This window comes from Oreochromis niloticus, linkage group LG3, assembly GCF_001858045.2.
Source record: "Oreochromis niloticus isolate F11D_XX linkage group LG3, O_niloticus_UMD_NMBU, whole genome shotgun sequence".
NCBI lineage: Eukaryota > Metazoa > Chordata > Actinopteri > Cichliformes > Cichlidae > Oreochromis > Oreochromis niloticus.
The window spans coordinates 64,768,205-64,791,798 of NC_031967.2; the positions used below are offsets into that span (position 1 = coordinate 64,768,205).

At 40.3% G+C, this 23,594-nt stretch overlaps 2 protein-coding genes and 1 long non-coding RNA gene across 3 annotated transcripts in view; all 3 read left to right on the top strand.

Moving 5' to 3' along the window:
* LOC102078817 (zinc finger protein 665) overlaps nt 1-23,594 on the top strand; it is a 1,047,781-nt gene that overhangs the window by 394,391 nt on the left and 629,796 nt on the right. The window lies entirely within an intron of this gene.
* LOC109196781 (zinc finger protein 347-like) lies at nt 10,843-23,507 on the top strand. Its single transcript, XM_025905765.1, has 3 exons — nt 10,843-10,849; nt 21,470-22,693; nt 22,769-23,507. The coding sequence occupies exons 1-3, from the start codon at nt 10,843-10,845 to the stop codon at nt 23,101-23,103; spliced, it is 1,566 nt and encodes a 521-aa protein (XP_025761550.1). The 3' UTR covers nt 23,104-23,507.
* Nucleotides 20,556-21,412, top strand: LOC109200574 (uncharacterized). Its single transcript, XR_003219289.1, has 3 exons — nt 20,556-20,717; nt 20,806-20,908; nt 21,355-21,412. It is a non-coding gene; the product is annotated as an uncharacterized LOC109200574 (long non-coding RNA).

Genomic DNA, 23,594 nt, shown 5'->3' on the forward strand with positions numbered 1-23,594 from the left:
ACATTTTTTAACTGTAGAGATACAATAATTTTACTGCTATAAAATCAGCATTTTAAAATATATATCTACTATAATCTGTGTCTTAATGTATGTTCTTTAAAATACAGTGTATGTTTTTGAAATATTATAATTATAATAATCAATAATTATGTGGACATGCATATTAGATCGTTTTTAGTGAAATATAAGCCCCCCAGAAAGGCAGGAAAAGCCCTGTAACTTGCGTTAAAACTAAATATGTTCCCTAAAACGGTGACAGAGCTACAGACCCACGACAGCCTTACCCAGTTAGCCAGCAGCTATGACCAGCACTACTTGTGCAGTTAATAAAAGGACAGGTAATGTTTGTCGCGCTGTTACACACACAGCACGCTCGTTTGTTTCAGTTCATCAGTTGCAACAAGACAACTTACCAACGTGTACGTAATAAGCTAATACTCCTGTGTGCTATACACTACAGTGTACGCTGTACACCTACTTACTGGTTGTGTCGCATCAGTCTGTCTCTGAGTTAATTTGTGTTTCTCCTACAGCTCCGGACCGCTAAAAATGCGCGTGCTCTTTATGAGCTCGTTCCCGGCTCGTAACCAGCGCGTTCTGCCGTCAAGGGCGATCATTGGTTAATAGTGATCATGTGACTGATGCAAGCCAGATTCTTTTATTTAGCAAAACTGTGATTAATAGTTAAATATTATTGTTGAGGGGCACAGACAGGACTCCGCACGCACACACACATTAAAAAATATTTAAAAAAAAAAAAGTTGCCTCAAGAAAAGGGCACTTTGGGCACCCATCAGGAAAGGGGCGGGTGCTCAAGCCCCTCCAGCCCCCCCCCCCTGCACGTGCCTGGAGTGAGCAATCATTACGAAGCAGTCGGTTTTATTTTGTGTATTTAAGCTGTTCTTCATATTTCTGGCCACCAGATGTCACCAGAGAGGACTGTGTTGAAAAGCTTTGAGTAATGAACCGTTTTACAATACAAGCTTCAGTGCTTCAGAAAGCTTCATTTGGCCATCACTACCAAATAACAACTATGCCTATGGCATCAATTAGTGCATAAATATACAAAAACCATCAAGTTACAGTCAAAATACATCAAAATCATTCAAGCTGCAGTCAACAGAAGGTTTTGCCTCCTGCTCGCCCGACCTTTCTACTCATCAACATCAGGTGCGGTGAACAGGTGAGTGCAACCACATTTATCATCTAACACACCCATGAGACACGCCCCACACCCGTACACCAATACAGTGAGTCCATTTAAACAAACCCACTTAGTCAAAAAAGAGCAACTCATATGGCTCCTACAATACATATATGTAAGCATTGAGCCAAATTTAGTAATGCCAACATACTGAAGAAACAACATTTGTCTCCTATATATAATACATCTGCATATACACTGTCAAAGAAACTTGAGTGTCTTTGAGTGAAGATTTAAGGTCACAGGACATATAAATAACTGCAACTTGAATCTTTACTGAAGCTCAGTATTTGACATAGAGTTCACTCACATGAATTTCACTCACATGTGCTGTACCAGTGTACCTGCACATGTGATGTGACAATAGAAGTGATTTGATTTGAGAGTTCAAACTCACTGCTGTAATAACTTGTGATTAATATAATAACTATCATATTGGCCATATCATATTTACACTGACTTTAGTCTCATGAACAACATTAGCTAATTGTTATTTACTAGCTAATCTTAAATGACTGTTCAGTACAGAAATGAAGCCCAACGATCATGTTTCACAGTCCTGTGGTCTCAGCCTCAGATACTTATTAAATCACACAAAGCTCATGTAGAAACAAACAAACGAACAAAATATGTTCTCCTTCATTTCTGTCAACCACACGTTTCTAGCTATCATGGTTGCTAGGCAACCTGGGCAGCGCGACGGAGGCTAGACCGTCCCATTTCACAAGCCTCGCACTTCCGGCCTTAGCGGTCTGTGAGTACGCGGCCCTTGAGGACCATTGAGGCTGCGTACTTTAAGGCTGAAGACCCTGAATTGGGATACAGCCTAGGATTGACCTGTCTTGACTTATTTTACAATCAATCACATGTTAGAGAAGCTGTATGGCAGCGTTAACCCCGCCCACTTAGTTTGACGAGTGAGGCTGAGAGATAAAAATATTTCAAGAAGAGAGATGAAGGGGACAAAAGTGCCAAAATGAATTAAATAAATAAATCATTAAATAATGAATTACAACTGTCAATAATTATTTAAGTGTGTTATTAATTAATTAAATATGTCACTAATTAATCAAATTTGTCAATATTTAATTAATTACATGTGTTGAAAATATTTATGTTATTAATTAGTTCTGATTTTAATTAATTATTTAATGGTGTATTTAATTAATTCATTATGGCGGTCCTGGCATTCCAAAGAGAGCAGCTGTGAACAGCTGACTGTTTGATGTGCTAAAGAACAGAAAACATTATTTCCCATCAGACCATGAGCAACATTCAGGCATGTAACACAGTAACACTTATTTTTTACATATTCAGAGAGTTAGCTTTGTGCACTATTAAAAAAATAAGAAGCATAATTAATTTTAGCTTCATATAAACTGTAATATGGAGGAAAAATAAGTGGCTCACATCAAAACACAGCTTGAGGACTGACTGGAGACTTTTAGGACAGTCTCTTCAGTAAATCTAGCAGCTCTTTAACATCAAAAGACGTGTTTGAGATGCTGCAGATGTTAGTAAATCTGACCCTAACTGTTCGTTCTTCTTTAAAATTCAAACTTAATAATGAAGCAATATTTTTAACAGACTGTTCTCGTTTATATGACCTCCATCAAACAACAGGGTTAGAAGACATTGTGACGAAGTAAGATGTTTGTTTTGTAGTCCATCTTCAGCACAATGTAGTTTCAACAGGCACAGTCACATTGGTACAGAAAGACGAGTGTAAGGCTGTTCCAATTCTCAGCACAGCTCCTCTCTTTTCCTGAGTCCTCAGCAGTTGTCCTCCCCCGATGTCATTTTCATCGAGGCCAAGGAAAAGAGTTTAGGAAAAGGAGATTGGCGCTACTTTTGAAATAACACTCCGTTTACGTTGTGCAGCTGAGTCACGTGACCGCACAGCAACAAATCACAGCGGAGCCGGGTAAAAGGGGGCGGAGCAAAGTGTGTGTGCAGGAGAGGAGTCGAGCAGAGAGAGCTGCTTTTTCATGAAACTGGAGTAAAGTAGTGAACTTACAGGAACATATACCACTACCAACGTTGGGATCGATATCTGCATCGATCCGCACATAATTGTCTCGTGAATCCTAGCTGAGATCAGCGTGAACCACGTGGGTCTCTGCTCCCTGATCTGTTTGGAAAAACTTCCAGCTTCATCACGGAGTTTCTCTCGGTTTGTGGGCTCATCTAAAGGTAAGCACCGATCTAACTTTAATGCAGGTTCAGTTTATGTTGATTTTAGCTCTGTTGAGAATAATAGATTGCTTGGTATACACTGGAGTTAGACATACTGTAGAGTTTGTGATTGCTTGCAACATCATAATGTGGCGGTTGCTAGGGGGAAAAGAATACATAAAGAAAAATAGTCTTGGAATATGAACAAAAGGATGGGTGCAGGGCAGGAGAACAACCAACCCCCACCCCCAGGACATGAAGACACAGGTACAAGCCTGGGGGAGCGCAACCCCAGGGTGAGAGTAGTGGAAGCTTGCTGAGAAGGGGGGCAAAGGGCTTTGGAGCGTGATGTCACAGGGGTGGGCGTGGAAAGGATTTTGGCCTGATGCTCCATTTTCCGGGGCAAAGCTCAAGCGACAGAGGGTCGAAAGCACATGGATAACATCAGCTATGGTTTGTTCTTGCTGTGTGGTCGGCTGCAAGGTTCGATCGCCCGACCAGCAAGAGAATAAGCATGAAAATGGTTTAGCTTTTCATTCTTTCTCAACCTGGAAGCAACACGAGGCAGCTCGTGTAATGGATGTTACTGCGTCTAGACTGGATAGCACCTGTGAGACGAGCTGATATCCAGTTCTCTTCCATCTCCAAATATCTGTTGGTGTGCTACAGACATTTTCATTCCAGTAAGTTCTAAATATGTTCATATCACTCTTTATAGCCTTTTAGTTTTATTTTCGATGCGCTCTGTGGTCATAGCAAATTAGAACAAACATCCTACTGAGGGATTTTGCAGAACTACCTTCTATTCATAGAGTTGCTAATTATTTGGCATTATTGCAGGCAAACCAGCCTATGAAATGGATGAAACACATTGTGACTGGGTTCCAGCGCTACACAAGGGACCAGCTTCAAACATACCACCATGCCAATCAGATTACTTCTTCTATGTGAGGGTGAACAGTGTGGTAGTAAAACCAGGGGAAAATGAAACTTGCTCCTGTTAAATATTCTAAAGTCTTTGCTGTATAAATAGCAGTAATTTTTCAAGAGATACAGTAAATTAAGTAGTGTTAGTAGTGGGTGATATCATGTAAACGCTGTCATGATTTTGTGTAAACATTTATAGTTCACAAATGGCAAAATGTCATGGATTCTACATTGTAACTGATGTGATGTTCTACAAAGTGGTTTTAATTATTTTTTTTTAAAAAGGCAAAAATTAGTTTGTTTCTTTATTCAACTTTTGAACAGTGGTACTCAGTCAGGACATATTCAGTAAATGCAAATTATTTACATGGCAGTGCACTACAGCCATAAATCTTGACCCCTAGATAAAACATTATGGGTCATTCCCACAACCCACAGCTTTACTGTGTTCCAGCAAAGTATCCAATAGAGATTGACAGACCCTATGACTTTCGCGCATTGCATGCCGATAACTCGTGGCAAAGCAATCCAAGTACCGCATCAAATGCAAGCATTTGCAGCACCGCAAAATGTTCATTCTCTCGTTCCAATACCTTCTTGGTTTTTCTTTGCCTCCCAAAAAAGGAATGTACAAAACGAAGGAGAACAATGCCGGACTGTACAAAGACAGACTTGATGAAAAGTCAAAGAAAAGACACGAGGAAAAAAATCAAAGGAGTGAAAGGGTTAGACCCTTACGAGCACACAGAGTGGACAAAAGACGTTAGCATACTGCCCAACTTTCACCACGCTCATATTTATAATTATACGGTTCTTGGACTGAGTGCATACACTCATGAAGTTTAGTAACTTCAGGTCACTGCAACAAGCCCAGGTACAGTTTACCGACGGATGGGTACAGGACCTTGAAATGCACCATGTAGAACGAAAGACCATCGTACGAACAAAGGTAAGTTTACCAGTCTCACAAATCGTCTTCATAAATACACATTCGTTAACCATTTATTAATAGGAACTTTAAGCTCATTGGTAATTAATTAGTAGTGGAAATAATTTCTGGTACGCATTACAGAAATGTAGCAGTGATAATAATATTGTATGCTGTAATCGCACTGGGCAATTAGTGATACAAAACTCTTTTATCCAGTGAATAAATGTATATGTTTTTGTCAATGTACCATGGTAATAACAGAAGCGAAACGCAATATTGTGTCAGGACAATTCACTATTTATGCACAATAAACAAAGGAGCATAGCGCGACAATTTCTGTTTAGCGCCAGACTTGCTTGTAACCTATATCACCAATTATGTTATGAAAAATGATGTATTAACTACTACAAAACACTGACCTTTGTGGGAATGCTTGGAGCAGATTAACATGTGAGCTGGAGTGTTCTGGGACGTTATATTTGGTCTTTGAATGGCTGCAATCCAGGCCAACCATCGGATCTTTGTTATTTTGGAAACATGGCTTGGACAATTTCTCTTCAACGACGTAATCCGATCTCTATAGGGCTTTGGAGTTGACGTCATGCCGCAATGTATTGCGGGAGCGCGGCGCCATTTTCCGGGTCCACAAATCAAAACAAACACACTGTGTTGGAACGACGATGACAAGAAACATGATTAAAAGCAGCTCAAAAGAAAACGGATGGTATATAGACCAATTGCGTCCAGACACATCGCAAATGTGGACCCATATGAAATACGGCAGTGGAGTAAAGACCCAGACGACTTACCGCCACTGTCCTACCCTGATATCTTCACGTATCTTGTTAACCCTAACCTAGGGCTGTTCGATATAACGATATATATCGGATGACGATATAAAAACGTCTATCGTTTCATTTTACGCTATCGTTTGTTTCGTGGTGTTGCAAAATAAACTGTTTACGGCAATATTTTTTCATCATTTTGATGGTCACTGTAGTGGCTATATTCGTAATTTCTCTCTGTCTCTTATATTTAATATAACCACACTACGGACGGACAAGCGCTTGTTTTTATGCGTTGCCGTTAGCAACAACGACGGTAACACCATTGCGTGTCCACTTGTTTATGTTCCACATAAACCCTTCACAATAAAGCTCAAGATCCTGTTGAGACTTTTCAAAATAAACTCAATCACGTGAAAGAGCAGATTATTTATGGATGAGAAGCAAAACAAGAGCCGCCAGGTGCTAAAAAACAAACCTTAGACTCAAACGTTAGAACAGGCTTTTCCCCGCAGCACGCTGTGTAATAAATACTCACAAAGAAAACGGCGGCCGTTACCACTTATGTCTAAAAATGTATAGTTTTATGCATCTGTTAAAATACTCGACTCCAGCTACATGATGCGCAGCTGGAAACACTTCCCGCAAGTCGAGCTGCCCGAGATTCACAAAATTTACAGAAAGTGTTACATTTTTGTGATTTATATTGTTCTATCGGACGATAGAATTCTTATATCGGGATATGAGATTTTGGTCATATCGCACAGCCCTACCCTAACCCTCACGTTCGGATTTCGGAGTGCCCTATGTGTAACGTTGGTAACCAGTCTGGATTTGTTTGATTCATTTCATAGGCAGGCTTCCCTACAGTTGTGCGAAAGAGTTAGCAAATCGTTACATAGCGCGCATGTCTGCACAGTCACTCAATTCTATGTTTGTTCACAATTTCTATAACCTCCAAGAGCCCCAACGATAATATTATTAAGCTATAAAGAGTGATATGAACATACAGAACTTACCGGAGTGAAAATGTCTGGAGCACACCAACAGATATCTGGAGATGGAAGCGAAATGGATATCAAGCCGTCTCATGGCTGCTATCCAGGCTAGACGCCTTCTTTTGTAAGGTCCGCCATATAAGCTCCCTCATGATGCTTCCAGGTTGGGAAAGAATAAAAAAGACAAACCATTTTTAAGGTTATTCCAGTGCAGGTCGTGCGATCGAACATTGCAGCTGACAACACAGCAAGTATGAACCATGGCTGTTGTGTGTGCCTTCGCTCCTTTTTCGCTTGCGCTTTGTTTGGACCCGGAAAATGGCGCATCAGGCCGAAATCCTTTCCACACCCACCCCCGTGACATCACGCTCCAAAGCCCTATAGCGGTGACAACTCCTCCACAGTAGCAGGTAGGATTTTTCTTTTTTGAAGACGGCTACTTTTACCTTTCAATACGGATGGTTTGTTTATTTGTTTATATATAAGGAACCCCATTAGCTTCCACAATAGTGGTTGCTAGTCTTCCTGGGGCCCAAACCATCAAATACTATCGAATAAAATGTTACACAATGAAGTGGATGCAAAATATCCACATAATTTGGCTTTTACATCCACAATAAGGTTTTACAATTCTGAAAATATAAGCATGTAAATATAAAAAAAAATATACAGGGCTCTAGAGTGCGACCAATTTGGTCGCAAATGCGACCAAATTTTTCAGTGGTGCGACTAAAAAAAATATTTGGTCGCACCGGTGCGACCAACTGTTCGGGTAAAAAAAAAAATCTCTGCAACTCTCCGTGTGGTCAACAACAGACACACATTATGCCCCTATCTTGGACTAATCCAATCAGAGATAGTCAGGGGCGGGACCTCTCTGATTGGCCGTGGTCCAGTTGAAAGTGCAGGTGGAAGAGAGAGGTGAGTAGGTTGAATAAGGCGATATCGATTCATTAACGGATTCCACACAAAGACGTAAACACAGAGCGGACCCGACGCATCAGAATCAGCTTTGTCTTTCTCGGCTTTCTCACCCGACGGCCCGAACACGGACACGCTGTCGGAGCTCACCGAGCCCACCGTCCGCGCTGTGTTTATGTCTTTTTGCGCTGATTCTGAGCTGCAGGTTTTGTCTCTTTCCAACCAAAATTCACCGAGCCAGCAGCAAAAGAAGCAGCAAACTGCGCTTCACATGTGATCAATGTCGTCATGAATTTCCTCTGACTGTTTTGCTTCCACCACAATAAAAATCACACTTCATGCACAGCGCTCTCTCTCTCTCTCTCTCTCTCTCACTCAGTTTCCCGTCTCAAATCTCTGTTTTCTGCATTGTTCATTCGCTTATTACCCACCAGTCTACCGTTGTTTACAGCACTGTCGGCCGCTGTCTTTTTCTTTTCTCTTTTTTTTTACTTAAATGACCTCTGATAAGAAAGCCTAGTTTCTGCTGTTCAATACTGAAGAAATGTAAACTTTTTAAAATTGTGCAAAATTACAGAATATTGCAGAATAATTTAAGGTTATCTGCTATAAAAGGTCAGGTCAGAAAAATCTCCTTCATGTTTTTCTGTGTTTTATTCTCAGTTACTTTGACACAAAGGCATCTGCTGTGATGTTCACAATTCTGATGAAGTCTCACATGTATCAGTACTGATAAATAGAGCTGGGCGATATAAGATTTTTTCATATCACAATATGTTTTTTTCATTTCAGGCGATAACGATATACAGTTAAGCCCATAATTATTCATACCCCTGACAAATTTTGACTTAAAGTTACTTTTGTTCAACAAGCAAGTTCTTTTTTGAGCAGAAATGACACAGGTGTCTCCCCAAAGATAATAAGACGATGTACAAGAGGCATCATTGTGGAAAAAAATATTTCTCAGGTTTTATTTATATTTTAGCAAAAAGTATCATGTCCAGAATTATTCATACCCTTCTCAATAATCAATAGAAAAAAGCCTTTATTGGCTATTACAGCAATCAAACGCTTCCTATAATTGCAGACCAGCTTTCTGCATGTCTCCACAGGCATTTTTGCCCATTCATCTTTAGCATTGAGCTCCAAATCTTTCAGGTTGGAGGGTCTTCTTGCCATCACCCTGATCTTTAGCTCCCTCCACAGATTCTCAATTGGATTCAAGTCAGGACTCTGGCTAGGCCACTGCAAAACATTACTGGTGTTGTCTGCTAACCATTTCTTCACCACGTTTGCTGTATGTTTTGGGTCATTGTCGTGCTAAAATGTCCACTGGTTCCCAAGGCCAAGTTTTTCTGCAGACTGCCTGATGTTGTTGTTGAGAATCTTCATGTATTGCTCTTTTTTCATGGTGCTGTTTACTGTGATTAGGTTCCCTGGTCCATTGGCTAAAAAACACCCCCAAAGCATTAGGTTCCCACCACCATGTTTGACAGTGGGGATGGTGTTCTGTGGGTTGAAGGCTTCTCCATTTTTATGCCAAATGATCACAATGATGCCAACATCATTGTGACCAAATAATTCAATTTTTGTTTCATCTGACCATAACACTGAAGACCAGAAACCTTCTTCTTTGTCCAGATGAGCATTTGCAAAGGCCAAATGAGCTTTTGCATGCCTTAGAAGTGCCTGGAGAAGTGGCGTTTTCCTTGGTCTGCATCCATGGAACCCAACAGTGTCCGTTGGACTGTCTGCCTTGAGACATTGCCACCAGCAGAGCCCAGATTCACCAGAATGGCCTTGGTGGTGATCCTTGGATTCTTTTTCACCTCTCTCACTATTCTCCTGGCCAGCACAGGTGTCACTTTTGGCTTCTGACAACGTCCTCTGAGATTTTCCACAGTGCGGAACATCTTGTATTTTTTAATAATACTTTGCACTGTGGCCACTGGAACTTGAAAACATTTGGATATGGCCTTGTAGCCCATTCCTCACTTGTGAGCAGCCACAATGCACAGCTGCAGGTCCTCACTGAGTTCCTTTGTCTTAGCCATGACTGTCCACAGACCACCTGCAGAGAGCTGCTGTTTTTCACCTGTTGAGTTGATCAAAACAGCTATTTCCAATTAATCAGGGTAATTGGGATGCTTTAGAACAGCTTTGACTATTTGGAATGGTATGGAACTTTGGATTTTCCCAGAGACTGTGACAGTTTGTAAAGGGTATGAATAATTCTGGACATGATACTTTTTGCTCAAATGTAAATAAAAGCTGAGAAATATTTTTTTTCCACAATGATGCGTCTTGTACGTCATCTTATTGTCTTTTGTGAGACGCCTGTGTCATTTCCAGTCAAAAAATAACTTGCTAGTTGAATAAAAGTAACTTTAAGTCAAAATTTGCCAGGGGTATGAATAATTTTGGGCTTAACTGTATATCACGATATAAGCCAAATAACTATATTTGTAAGATTTAAATGTGCCGTTGCTTACAAGTAAAATGTGAAATAATCAGCAGCTTGTTTTAATTTAAATATTTATTTTCCATAATAAGTTCAACAGGGTAGATGTACTTAACATGAGACTTTTTCAGATAAATAAAGGTAAATATTGCAAACTACACAAAAAGCAGCCGCTAAAGCGTTTAAGTTTCAAAATAGAACAAACAAAACAGACTACTAAATTGTCAATTCCACTTAGAAACAAAATATTAATTCTAAAAATAATTCTTAGTTTGTTTTACAGAAGAACAGACGAAATTAACTAACTTTTGTCAATATCAAATAAACTGAGAACTAAAAAGAAATTTTCAATCTCTCCTTGTTGTATAGCTTTCTGAACTTCCTGAATCCTTTATCATCCGCAACTGAAAATAGTTGTGGATGATTACTATACCTTTCTAATGTCACGTTGTTGTCTCTGGCTCTCTTTCTCTCTCTCTCTCCCGCCCGCTCTGTTTCTGTGCTACTGCGAGTGTAACTACCGCCCCTCCCCCCTCTTCCCAGCGCAAAGCACAAGGCTCACGTGCGGAGTGAAGCGGAAAAAAAGTGGCTGCTTCCCAAACAACTACACATGTGCGGCTTGGCACTTGTGCTGTACGTAACAAGTCATGTGACGTGACACTGCGGCTGTGATTGGTTCGGCTCTGCGCTACTTAATTTGGATTGGCTGTTCTTCTTTTCTTTTTCTTTTTTAAGAGAGCAAGAGAGAGATGAGGTCTATCGCAATAGTTTAATTTTTCTATCGAGAAAAAGTTATTTCGCAATACATATTGTTATCGTTCTCTTGCCCAGCTCTACTGATAAATGATCAGAATTATAATATTTCTGACTGTCTGAGGCAGAGGCAGAATCGAATCAGGACTTTGAGAACCGGAATCGAATGGATTATAGAAATCTGTGATGATACCCAGCCCTAGTGAGCAGCCTAGGCCCGACAGAAGTGGATGTAGCTGTGGGTAATAAGAAAAGATGAAAAGAACTATTGATAACTTTGTTGTTAAGTTAAGGCCTGATCCATCTGAAATTCATAGCCAGTGCTCTGACACGGTGCCATCAATCTTTGAATGCTGAAAAAGCAGCAGTGTATCCAGAAAACACATTACAGGGAGTGCAGAATTATTAGGCAAGTTGTATTTTTGAGGAATAATTTTATTATTGAACAACAACCATGTTCTCAATGAACCCAAAAAACTCATTAATATCAAAGCTGAATGTTTTTGGAAGTAGTTTTTAGTTTGTTTTTAGTTTTAGCTATTTTAGGGGGATATCTGTGTGTGCAGGTGACTATTACTGTGCATAATTATTAGGCAACTTAACAAAAAACAAATATATACCCATGTCAATTATTTATTTTTACCAGTGAAACCAATATAACATCTCCACATTCACAAATATACATTTCTGACATTCAAAAACAAAACAAAAACAAATCAGCGACCAATATAGCCACCTTTCTTTGCAAGGACACTCAAAAAGCCTGCCATCCATGGATTCTGTCAGTGTTTTGATCTGTTCACCATCAACATTGCGTGCAGCAGCAACCACAGCCTCCCAGACACTGTTCAGAGAGGTGTACTGTTTTCCCTCCTTGTAAATCTCACATTTGATGATGGACCACAGGTTCTCAATGGGATTCAGATCAGGTGAACAAGGAGGCCATGTCATTAGTTTTTCTTCTTTTATACCCTTTCTTGCCAGCCACGCTGTGGAGTACTTGGACGCGTGTGATGGAGCATTGTCCTGCATGAAAATCATGTTTTTCTTGAAGGATGCAGACTTCTTCCTGTACCACTGCTTGAAGAAGGTGTCTTCCAGAAACTGGCAGTAGGACTGGGAGTTGAGCTTGACTCCATCCTCAACCCGAAAAGGCCCCACAAGCTCATCTTTGATGATACCAGCCCAAACCAGTACTCCACCTCCACCTTGCTGGCGTCTGAGTGGGACTGGAGCTCTCTGCCCTTTACCAATCCAGCCACGGGCCCATCAAGACTCACTCTCATTTCATCAGTCCATAAAACCTTAGAAAAATCAGTCTTGAGATATTTCTTGGCCCAGTCTTGATGTTTCAGCTTGTGTGTCTTGTTCAGTGGTGGTCGTCTTTCAGCCTTTCTTACCTTCGCCGTGTCTCTGAGTATTGCACACCTTGTGCTTTTGGGCACTCCAGTGATGTTGCAGCTCTGAAATATGGCCAAACTGGTGGCAAGTGGCATCTTGGCAGCTGCATGCTTGACTTTTCTCAGTTCATGGGCAGTTATTTTGCACCTTGGTTTTTCCACACGCTTCTTGCGACCCTGTTGACTGTTTTGAATGAAACGCTTGATTGTTCGATGATCACGCTTCAGAAGCTTTGCAATTTTAAGACTGCTGCATCCCTCTGCAAGATATCTCACTATTTTTGACTTTTCTGAGCCTGTCAAGTCCTTCTTTTGACCCATTTTGCCAAAGGAAAGGAAGTTGCCTAATAATTATGCACACCTGATATAGGGTGTTGATGTCATTAGACCACATCCCTTCTCATTACAGAGATGCACATCACCTAATATGCTTAATTGGTAGTAGGCTTTCGAGCCTATACAGCTTGGAGTAAGACAACATGCATGAAGAGGATGATGTGGACAAAATACTCATTTGCCTAATAATTCTGCACTCCCTGTATATGCTGCAATAAATGCGCTGCCCAAGTGTCCCCTCTCCCCACTGTTCTTTCAGCAGCAGGCAGCAGCAAACAGGTCGTCAGAGGAGGCCGAGATGATGATTAAGTTTAACATTTTCTACAATATTGACAAAGCACTTTAAGCACAAGATTGTTAGTTAATAATTTAGAAATGAATATTGTCTGTATGGACTGCAACTTCCCCCCCCAAAAAAACACACATGTAAAACTGCGGTTTAAGCAATGCGGTTGAAAAATTTGAGTGTGCCTAACTTTTGTGCCGGTGCACCTAACTTTTTAAAGTTAGGCGCACCGGTGCGCCCATGGCAAAAAGTTAGTCTAGAGCCCTGATATATAAAAAACACTCAAACAAAATACACAATTTCCATTACAAGTGACATTATCCTCTTACAATATTTACAAATAAATTAAAAACTGCCTAAATAGGCTTTTAGGTGATTTTTAAAAGTATGAACAGAAGCCAATTCTCTAATTGCATAAGGCAACTTATTCCACTGAAAAGATGCTCTAAATATAACAGAGTTTTTCATAAAGTTACTTTTAACTCGAGGAGTTACTAAATTGTGGTTAGTTGAGAATCGTGTAGCTTGATTATGTATTTCATCTGGATACTGCAACTGAGCATAAAAAAGTGTGGTGTGTTTACCAGTATTGCTTTCTTTAAAAATACAAGTAAGCCATAGTATAATTTAGCTTGTAAAGAAAGCCAAGAAAGTTTATCATGCATTTTATTAACACTAATCTGGCCGCCCTGTTTTGGACTAACTGAAGTCTGTTCAGATCTGTCTTATTAGCTGCCGACCAAATGATTGAGCAGTACTCTAGATGAGATAATACTAGTGCATTGATGACATCTTTCATAATTGAAGAAGTAATATAAAAGGAGCATTTCCTAGCTATAGCTATACCCTGTCCCATTTTCTTAATAACAGAGTTGATGTGCTGAGACCATGAAAGGTGGTGGTTTATGGTAACACCAAGTAATTTAATCTGGGTGACCTGTTTCAATACTGATCCAGCTATGGAAAGATTTATTTGTGGGCTGTTGACTAAGCGTACTCTACTTCCTATTAACATGGATTTGGATTTAGACACGTTTAAAATCATGTTGTTTTTACTTATCCAGTCAAACACATTCAGCAAATCTTGTTGTAATATACTTGTCAATTCAGAGTAGCTACTGGCTGAATAAAACATGGTGGAATCATCAGCATACATTACAAGATGAGATTTATCCAGGACGTACGGCAAATCATTCGTGAAGACTGAATAGAGAAGTGGACCGAGGCAGCTGCCTTGGGGTAGACCACAGTTCATTTCACAGCCCTCCGAGAAATAACCATTATAATAAACCTTTTGCCTTCTTCCAGACAAATAACTTTCCATCCAGCATAAAGCAGCTGGTGAGAATCCATAACATTTTAGTTTATCTATCAAAAGATCATGATTTATCAAATCAAATGCAGCACTAAAATCCAAAAATACAACCCCGACCAAATTCCCATTATCTAGGTTTTTATACCAGTTATCTGTCATGTGAATGAGAGCTGAACTGGTGGAATAACCAGGTTTGTAAGCATGTTGAAACTGAGTGAGTAACTGATTTTCTGTTAGGTAATGTTGAATTTGTTCATAGACAATCCTCTCCATAATTTTACTTAGAATGGGGAGTAGACTAATAGGTCTGCTATTGACACCATTAAAAACGGCATTCTTGTTTTTAGGATTGGGAATTATTTTCGATTCTTTCCACTGCAATGGAAACAAGCTGCATGCCAAAAATCTATTAAATATGTGACATATAGGAAGGGACACAAACTTGGCTGCAACTTTGAGCAGTTTACTGTCTGTGTTATCCGAGCCGTAGGATGTATCGTCAGGAAGTGATATCAATAAGCGCTCTACCATCTCCACATTCACTGCCTCAAACTTAAATTGGCATTGCTTATTATTCATGATAACATCCTGTATAAGACGACGTGATAAGGTGGGATCGCCTCTGCTCATATTAGATTTTAAATTTGTTATTTTATTACTGTAGTAATTCACAAAATAATTGGCTATGTCCTTAGCTTTACTTATAAACGTACCACCCGTGTAGATATGAGACACCACCGGAGCAAGCTCTCTACCCATTATATAATTTAAAACTTTCCACACCTTCTTGCTGTCCTTATTGGCCTCCTTGAGCTTGAGTTGATAACATTCTCTCTTCTTGCACCTATTCAATTTAGTTACTTGATTTCTTAACTCGCGATATCTTGCCCACTCTTGTGGACTGACAGACTTATGTGCTTTTGCTTTTGCTATATCCCTTTCAGACATTGCAGCCTTAAGTTCATTATCTAGCCAAGGTGCGTAGTTCTTTTTAGCAGTAAATCTTTTTAAGGGGGCATGTTTGTCAGCCAGGTAGCAAAAGTTTTCAATAAACATAGATAATGCCATATCAGGGTCACGCTCGAGGCAGATGTCAATCCAATGAATTTCTTTTACGTCATTAATATACTTATCTGCATTGAAATTTTTGTATGATCTATGAAAAATAATCTTTTGTGCAGTTTTCAGTGGTTTCATTTTCTTGGTCAAACCTACAAGATTATGGTCACTATAACCAACTGGAATAGAAACAATATTAGAGCAAAGCTCAGGAACATTTGTATATATGTGATCAATACATGATGATGACCTATGACCTCCTGCGTTGACCGTGACCCGGGTGGGAATGGTGATCATCTGAGACAGGCAACAAGCCGACGCTGATGAACTTATCTTTTTCCTTAAAGGACAAGAAGGAGCTGACCAATTGATATTAAAGTCCCCTAATAAGAACATGTCTTTGTTTTCCTCAGTTACTCTTTCCAGCATTTCACAGATTTGTTCTACATACAAGATATTACTACTTGGGGGTCTATAGCAGCAACCTACTAATACAGGCCTGCCATAGAGCGGGTGCAACTGAACCCACACAATTTCCAAATCGTCAAGCGTTAAGTCCATACGTAGTTTGCTTGCCATACTATCATTAATGTATAGGGCTACGCCCCCTTCAAATCTGTTTCTGTCCTTCCTATACAACTTATAACCGTTTATTTCAAATTCATTATTCTTAAAAGCATCGTCTAAATGAGTCTCGGAAATAGCCAGCACAGTTATCGTATTTGTTGACAACAGTGACTGAATTTCCTGAATCTTATATTTAAGGCTACAAATATTGACATGAGCTACTGAAAAATCTTCGCCGGAGAATCCGGTAATAAGTACGGGGTCAGACATTTGCAGACCGATCGATCTCAACAGCTACAAATGACAACATTGCTGAAGTCTAAATATTAATTCCAGCGTTCTGTGACCTCGGTTTAACAATTAATTTGTCATATTTCAGGACGGCAATATCACCTCTGTCTCTGGCCGCTCTCAGCTGTGGTAACAGTTCTTTCCTCTTCTTCCTGATGGACTCTGAAAAATCCTCGTTGATTTAAAGATTGGTACCTTTCAGTTTTTTGGCAGATGAGAGAATTAATTGTTTATCTTTAAATCTTTGTAGTCTGACCACAATCTGCCTGGCTCGTCCATTTTCCTTGTATGGACCGACTCTGTGAGCGCGTTCAATTTGAATGCTGTCACTATCCAGGCCCAGCTTGTTCTTCAGCATGTGTCGGACTTTCTCCTCTGATCCTTCCCACGTTTCTGCTTTTTCATCTATTAATCCATCCACCACAATGTTGTTCCTTCTCGATTGATTTTCTAATTAATCCATCTTGGTTGTTAATTCTCTGTGTTCCTCGCGTATGCTGCTGACCGCCGATTCAAACTCTTTTAGTTTGCTTTTAATGCACCTTTCTTCAGTTTGCAGCTCGGTGACAAACCCATCCGTGAATTGCAGGCTGGATTTAACATCCTGTACATCCCTTAGAATGCTGTCCAACCGTTTGTTAGTTCCATCCATGATTAATTGGACAAATGTCTTAAAGTTAACTTGCTGTTGGTGAATCAGATCTTTGTAAAACTCCCGTTGCTGTTCCAGCATAGCGTTCAGCGTGCTAACACTGACATTGCTGTCATCCTCTGCTGGTAGCGCCTTAACGGCCTATGGGGACATATCGACCAGATTGGTTTGCCCACCCGTGAAGATCGCTTCGTGTAGTCACCGCCTGGCCGAGGAAGAGGGCTTTAGATCGTCAGCGTTAGAGATTACTGTTGTGCTTGACTGCGGTGTGGTGAGAACCACTGGTACGGCTTCGGTATTAGATCAATAATGGTCTGTTTATGTTTTGATCAAGAGCCTTTTTTGGGGCAGCTGAAGAGGAGAGGTCTATCTTATGGCCAACCTCTGGCTGTAACTTGGTCACATAACCCAGCAAAACCCAGTATGCAGGTTCATCTGTAACAGTCCTTGTGCCACAGATCCGCACTGTTTCTTCTACATTAGACAGAAGAGCAGTGACATGGCTGCAGGTCTCCGCGACTCCGGCCATCCAAGTGCAGTGGGCAGCTTCAATCTTCCCTGTGATGCTCACAGTGACCTATGGCTGCAATGCTGGTTCATTCAGTCTTTGAGAGTGCAGCACCTGAAACGCACACAGACAAAGTTAATTTAAAGACAAAAACTAATGAGCCAACACAAATATGTTTTATCTACTTTATCATAAATGTAACAAAGTGTTTAGAAAGTTAGCACATACATTTAATTTTTCTTTTTTTTTATGCACCCATCTATAGAACGCTGCATGTTATATTCTAAATCTGCCTGTTCTCTCTCAGAAACCCACCTGCAAAAAATGAACCTAAAGTATGTAATGCAAGGATGTAATCACTTTTAAGTGAAGTGACAATTATGAATCACTTAATATGATAAGGAGATTCTGCAGGTCATTAATCAATGTATAAAATTAAAATAAAATGTATTTTTAGTGACACAGGATACAAACATGGAAGCAAGATGTGTAATTAGAATTATTTATAATAAATATGAATAAATTATTGCAATTTCTTTAACCATAAAGAATAACTAACTCACTATGTTATCCCTCTAACAGCCTCCACGTTCTCACTGTAATTTCACCCTCATGAATGAATTTATGCTGCATTATGCATTATGCTGAATGTTCGGGGGAAAATCAAACGCATTTCACTCGCAGTACTCAAGGTGACTTACCTTTGTTTGAATGACGACTTGTAGTGCTGGGCGATATGGAAAAAATATTTATCACGATATGAATTATTTTATATCATGATAACGATATATATCACGATATACCACCTGACCTGTGGTCATCTAGAAAGTACGCAGTCTATAAAAACCAAGTGCCGAGGGTGCAGTCTTTGTTTTGAGTCACTGTAAAGTATGTCGCAAATCTGGGTGCACGTACAGCAGCACCAGCTCGCAAACCACAAGACGGAGTTTCTTTGCGAAAAATATCATTTTTTTATTACTTTATTTTCTCTTGCATAAAGTTAAGAGCATGTATATTGAGAAGACAACACTAATATATTTGCCACAGGCTATTTAACTCTTTAAGACCTACCATAGAACCAAGTCCACCCGAGCTTATCTTTATGTTTTTACATGCTGTAGTGCCATTTGTGGGAGCATTTCAAGTTTCTATATATCAATACAACCGTTATAGCCCAAATTTTAATAATATGTATGCATATGTATGCATTAGGTCCATAGTAACTACAGGGAGTGCAGAATTATTAGGCAAATGAGTATTTTGTCCACATCATCCTCTTCATGCATGTTGTCTTACTCCAAGCTGTATAGGCTCGAAAGCCTACTACCAATTAAGCATATTAGGTGATGTGCATCTCTGTAATGAGAAGGGGTGTGGTCTAATGACATCAACACCCTATATCAGGTGTGCATAATTATTAGGCAACTTCCTTTCCTTTGGCAAAATGGGTCAAAAGAAGGACTTGACAGGCTCAGAAAAGTCAAAAATAGTAAGATATCTTGCAGAGGGATGCAGCAGTCTTAAAATTGCAAAGCTTCTGAAGCGTGATCATCGAACAATCAAGCGTTTCATTCAAAATAGTCAACAGGGTCGCAAGAAGCGTGTGGAAAAACCAAGGCGCAAAATAACTGCCCATGAACTGAGAAAAGTCAAGCGTGCAGCTGCCAAGATGCCACTTGCCACCAGTTTGGCCATATTTCAGAGCTGCAACATCACTGGAGTGCCCAAAAGCACAAGGTGTGCAATACTCAGAGACACGGCGAAGGTAAGAAAGGCTGAAAGACGACCACCACTGAACAAGACACACAAGCTGAAACATCAAGACTGGGCCAAGAAATATCTCAAGACTGATTTTTCTAAGGTTTTATGGACTGATGAAATGAGAGTGAGTCTTGATGGGCCCGTGGCTGGATTGGTAAAGGGCAGAGAGCTCCAGTCCCACTCAGACGCCAGCAAGGTGGAGGTGGAGTACTGGTTTGGGCTGGTATCATCAAAGATGAGCTTGTGGGGCCTTTTCGGGTTGAGGATGGAGTCAAGCTCAACTCCCAGTCCTACTGCCAGTTTCTGGAAGACACCTTCTTCAAGCAGTGGTACAGGAAGAAGTCTGCATCCTTCAAGAAAAACATGATTTTCATGCAGGACAATGCTCCATCACACGCGTCCAAGTACTCCACAGCGTGGCTGGCAAGAAAGGGTATAAAAGAAGAAAAACTAATGACATGGCCTCCTTGTTCACCTGATCTGAACCCCATTGAGAACCTGTGGTCCATCATCAAATGTGAGATTTACAAGGAGGGAAAACGGTACACCTCTCTGAACAGTGTCTGGGAGGCTGTGGTTGCTGCTGCACGCAATGTTGATGGTGAACAGATCAAAACACTGACAGAATCCATGGATGGCAGGCTTTTGAGTGTCCTTGCAAAGAAAGGTGGCTATATTGGTCGCTGATTTGTTTTCGTTTTGTTTTTGAATGTCAGAAATGTATATTTGTGAATGTGGAGATGTTATATTGGTTTCACTGGTAAAAATAAATAATTGAAATGGGTATATATTTGTTTTTTGTTAAGTTGCCTAATAATTATGCACAGTAATAGTCACCTGCACACACAGATATCCCCCTAAAATAGCTAAAACCAAAAACAAACTAAAAACTACTTCCAAAAACATTCAGCTTTGATATTAATGAGTTTTTTGGGTTCATTGAGAACATGGTTGTTGTTCAATAATAAAATTATTCCTCAAAAATACAACTTGCCTAATAATTCTGCACTCCCTGTATTTTAAAGTCAAGGCTTAAGATTAAGAAAAGGTTACGTCCGCATGGCCCACAAGCTCATGTGACCTTAGGACTTCACTGTCATCTTCCTGCTCCTGAAAATATATACATACAACCACCCTTTTCCTTGTCTGGGTGGAGTAGGTGGAATCTAATGAGGTGCTTCAGGTGGCTGAGTTTATACTGCTACCATGAAATGTGTGAGCCGGACTTGTGGATCTATAGAGGTCCATATATACAGAGTGTAGCATCCACTGGGTAAAGGCAGTGATATGCAGGGGGGTCAGTGGCTTTTTCCCTTTCAGGTTCTTGTGTCAACTGATGACTTTCTTGTTGTAGCTGCTTCTCGGGTTCCACATTGAAGTTTCATAGGTATTGTTGTCACTGAGGAGTTTAGTCATGTTTATTTGCTCTGCTTTTTTTTATCAGGGATAAAATGCATATACTTTTTGTGTCCCAGCTGAGTAACAGGAGAAGAGTCTGGTGGAGCAACAGAGGAACAATTTCAGCCATTTGGACTCAGCTCAGCCACTACAGAGGAAAAAATGACTTCAACACAAAAGGTGAGAAAAATATCCCTGTTATTGAAACTGTGTGCTCAGCTGGTTGGTTTTTAAAAACATGTTAACAGCAGCTTTATCTTTTCCATCCTGGGCTCCTCCATATACACAGAATCTACATTCGCAACCAAAAACACTCAGATGTTACAATAAGATACAAACATAAGTTTTTTATCGGCACACATTGAAACAACAATATCAAAAATTGAACTCACAATTTTTTATGAGTAAAATATTTTCTCCACTTATCAATATTTCTTCAATATGTATTTTTCATTACGACTGTCATTGTAGCACATCATTGAAATGTGAGACTATCACCAGAAACTGATGGTAACACACCTACAATGTGTTTGTTGACATGTTTGATTCCACTAATAGAGGGAGTTTCAGTTTGTTCCACAACTGCATTTCACTCACTGCCTCTGTTTGTATCTCTGTCACTGCAGGACCAACATGGAGCGAGAAGTCAGCGCTCTCAGGAGGCCGACAAACCTCACAGAAGAAAGGGAGAGAAAACATACAGCTGTGATGAGTGTGGGAAGGATTTTACCCGGGGTGGAGACTTAAAAAGACACCAACTCGTCCACAGTGGATTTAAACCTTACAGTTGTGATGAGTGTGGGAAGTCTTTTGCCCAGGCTGGACACTTAAAGAAACACCAACTCATCCACAGTGGGGTTAAACCTTACAGCTGTGATGAGTGTGGGAAGTATTTTACCCGGGGTGGAGACTTAAAAAGACACCAACTCATCCACAGTGGAGTTAAACCTTACAGCTGTGATGAGTGTGGGAAGTCTTTTGCCCAGGCTGGACACTTAAAGAAACACCAACTCATCCACAGTGGGGTTAAACCTTACAGCTGTGATGAGTGTGGGAAGTATTTTACCTGGGGTGGAGACTTAAAAAGACACCAACTCATCCACAGTGGAGTTAAACCTTACAGCTGTGAGTTGTGTGGAAAGTCTTTTACCCAGGCTGAAAGCTTAAAAACACACCAACTCATCCACAGTGGATTTAAACCTTACAGCTGTGATGAGTGTGGGAAGTCTTTTGCCCAGGCTGGAAACTTAAAAAAACACCAACTCATCCACAGTGGAGTTAAACCATACAGCTGTGATGAGTGTGGGAAGTATTTTACCCGGGGTGGAGACTTAAAAACACACCAACTCATCCACAGTGGAGTTAAACCATACAGCTGTGATGAGTGTGGGAAGTATTTTACCCGGGGTGGAGACTTAAAAAGACACCAACTCATCCACAGTGGAGTTAAACCTTACAGCTGTGACTTGTGTGGAAAGTCTTTTACCCAGGCTGAAAGCTTAAAAACACACCAACTCATCCACAGTGGATTTAAACCTTACAGCTGTGAGTTGTGTGGAAAGTCTTTTACCCAGGCTGTAGGCTTACAAAGACACCGACTCATCCACAGTGGAGTTAAACCTTACAGCTGTGAGTTGTGTGGAAAGTCTTTTACCCGGGCTGTACACTTAAACAAACACCAACTCATCCACAGTGGAGTTAAACTTTACACCTGTGACTTGTGTGGAAAGTCTTTTGCCCAGGCTGGACACTTAAACAAACACCAACTCATCCACAGTGGAGTTAAACTTTACACCTGTGACTTGTGTGGAAAGTCTTTTACCCAGGCTTTAGGCTTACAAAAACACCGACTCATCCACAGTGGAGTTAAACCTTACAGCTGTGACTTGTGTGGAAAGCCTTTTACTCAGGCTGGAGACTTAAAAAAACACCAACTCATCCACAGGGGAGTTAAACCTTACAGCTGTGACTTGGGTTGAAAGTCTTTTACCGAGGCTGGAGGCTTTAAAGCACACCAACTCGTCCACAGTGTAGTTAAAGCACACTACTGTGACTTGTGTGGTAAAGCTTTTGCTCAAAGTCGAAACTTGCAGAAGCATCTAGTTACCCACTCTGGAATTAAGGCGTACAGCTGCAACTTTTGTGGAAAAAGTTTCAGTGACAAACACTACCGAAATATTCACCTACTGATTCACACTGGAAATGGTGTTTACTGCTGTGATCAGTGTGGAAAACTGTTTACAACAGATGCACAGTTACAACAACACAGGTTTAGCCACACTGAGGAGAGACCTTACAAATGTGACCTGTGTGAGAAGACTTTTAAATTTCCACATAAGCTTAATAAACACCAACAGATCCACACAAGAAAGTAACTCTACAAGTGCAGTTACTGTGAGGTATGTATTTATCTTTTTATCCTGTATTTTTAACCTGATTGTTTGGAACAAGTCTCATCAGTAAACTTATGGAGTCGTTTTCGCCCAGTAAGCTGAGTGTTATAATGTAAACAGTAAAATGTAATTGGATGTTGGCAGAGATGCTCTTTGTTTCAGGCAACATTCAGGATAAAAATAAAAAAAGCAGAGCAACACAGATGGATCCAGTTCTCAACCCTGTTGTCACTGTGGTGGTGGGAAAGAGTTCCTCTGTGACCTTTGTGAAAAAACCTCCAATCATGAACGGGACCTAAAACCACATCAACGTAGACACACTGGAGACAAAATGAACTACTGCAAAGAATGTGGGAGAGGCTTCCACACACCAAGTACATTAAAAATACATGACCTCTTCCACAGTGGGGTAAAAAAGCACATCTGTGACCAGTGTGGGTCATCCTTCACCACTGCATGTGAGCTTAAAGAAA

Excerpts from the sequence above, each read along its gene's own strand:
- LOC109196781 (XM_025905765.1), top strand. Across the intron at positions 22,694-22,768 it reads GGGAGTTAAACCTTACAGCT|CACACTACTGTGACTTGTGT; the intron begins GTGACTTGGGTT and ends GTGTAGTTAAAG.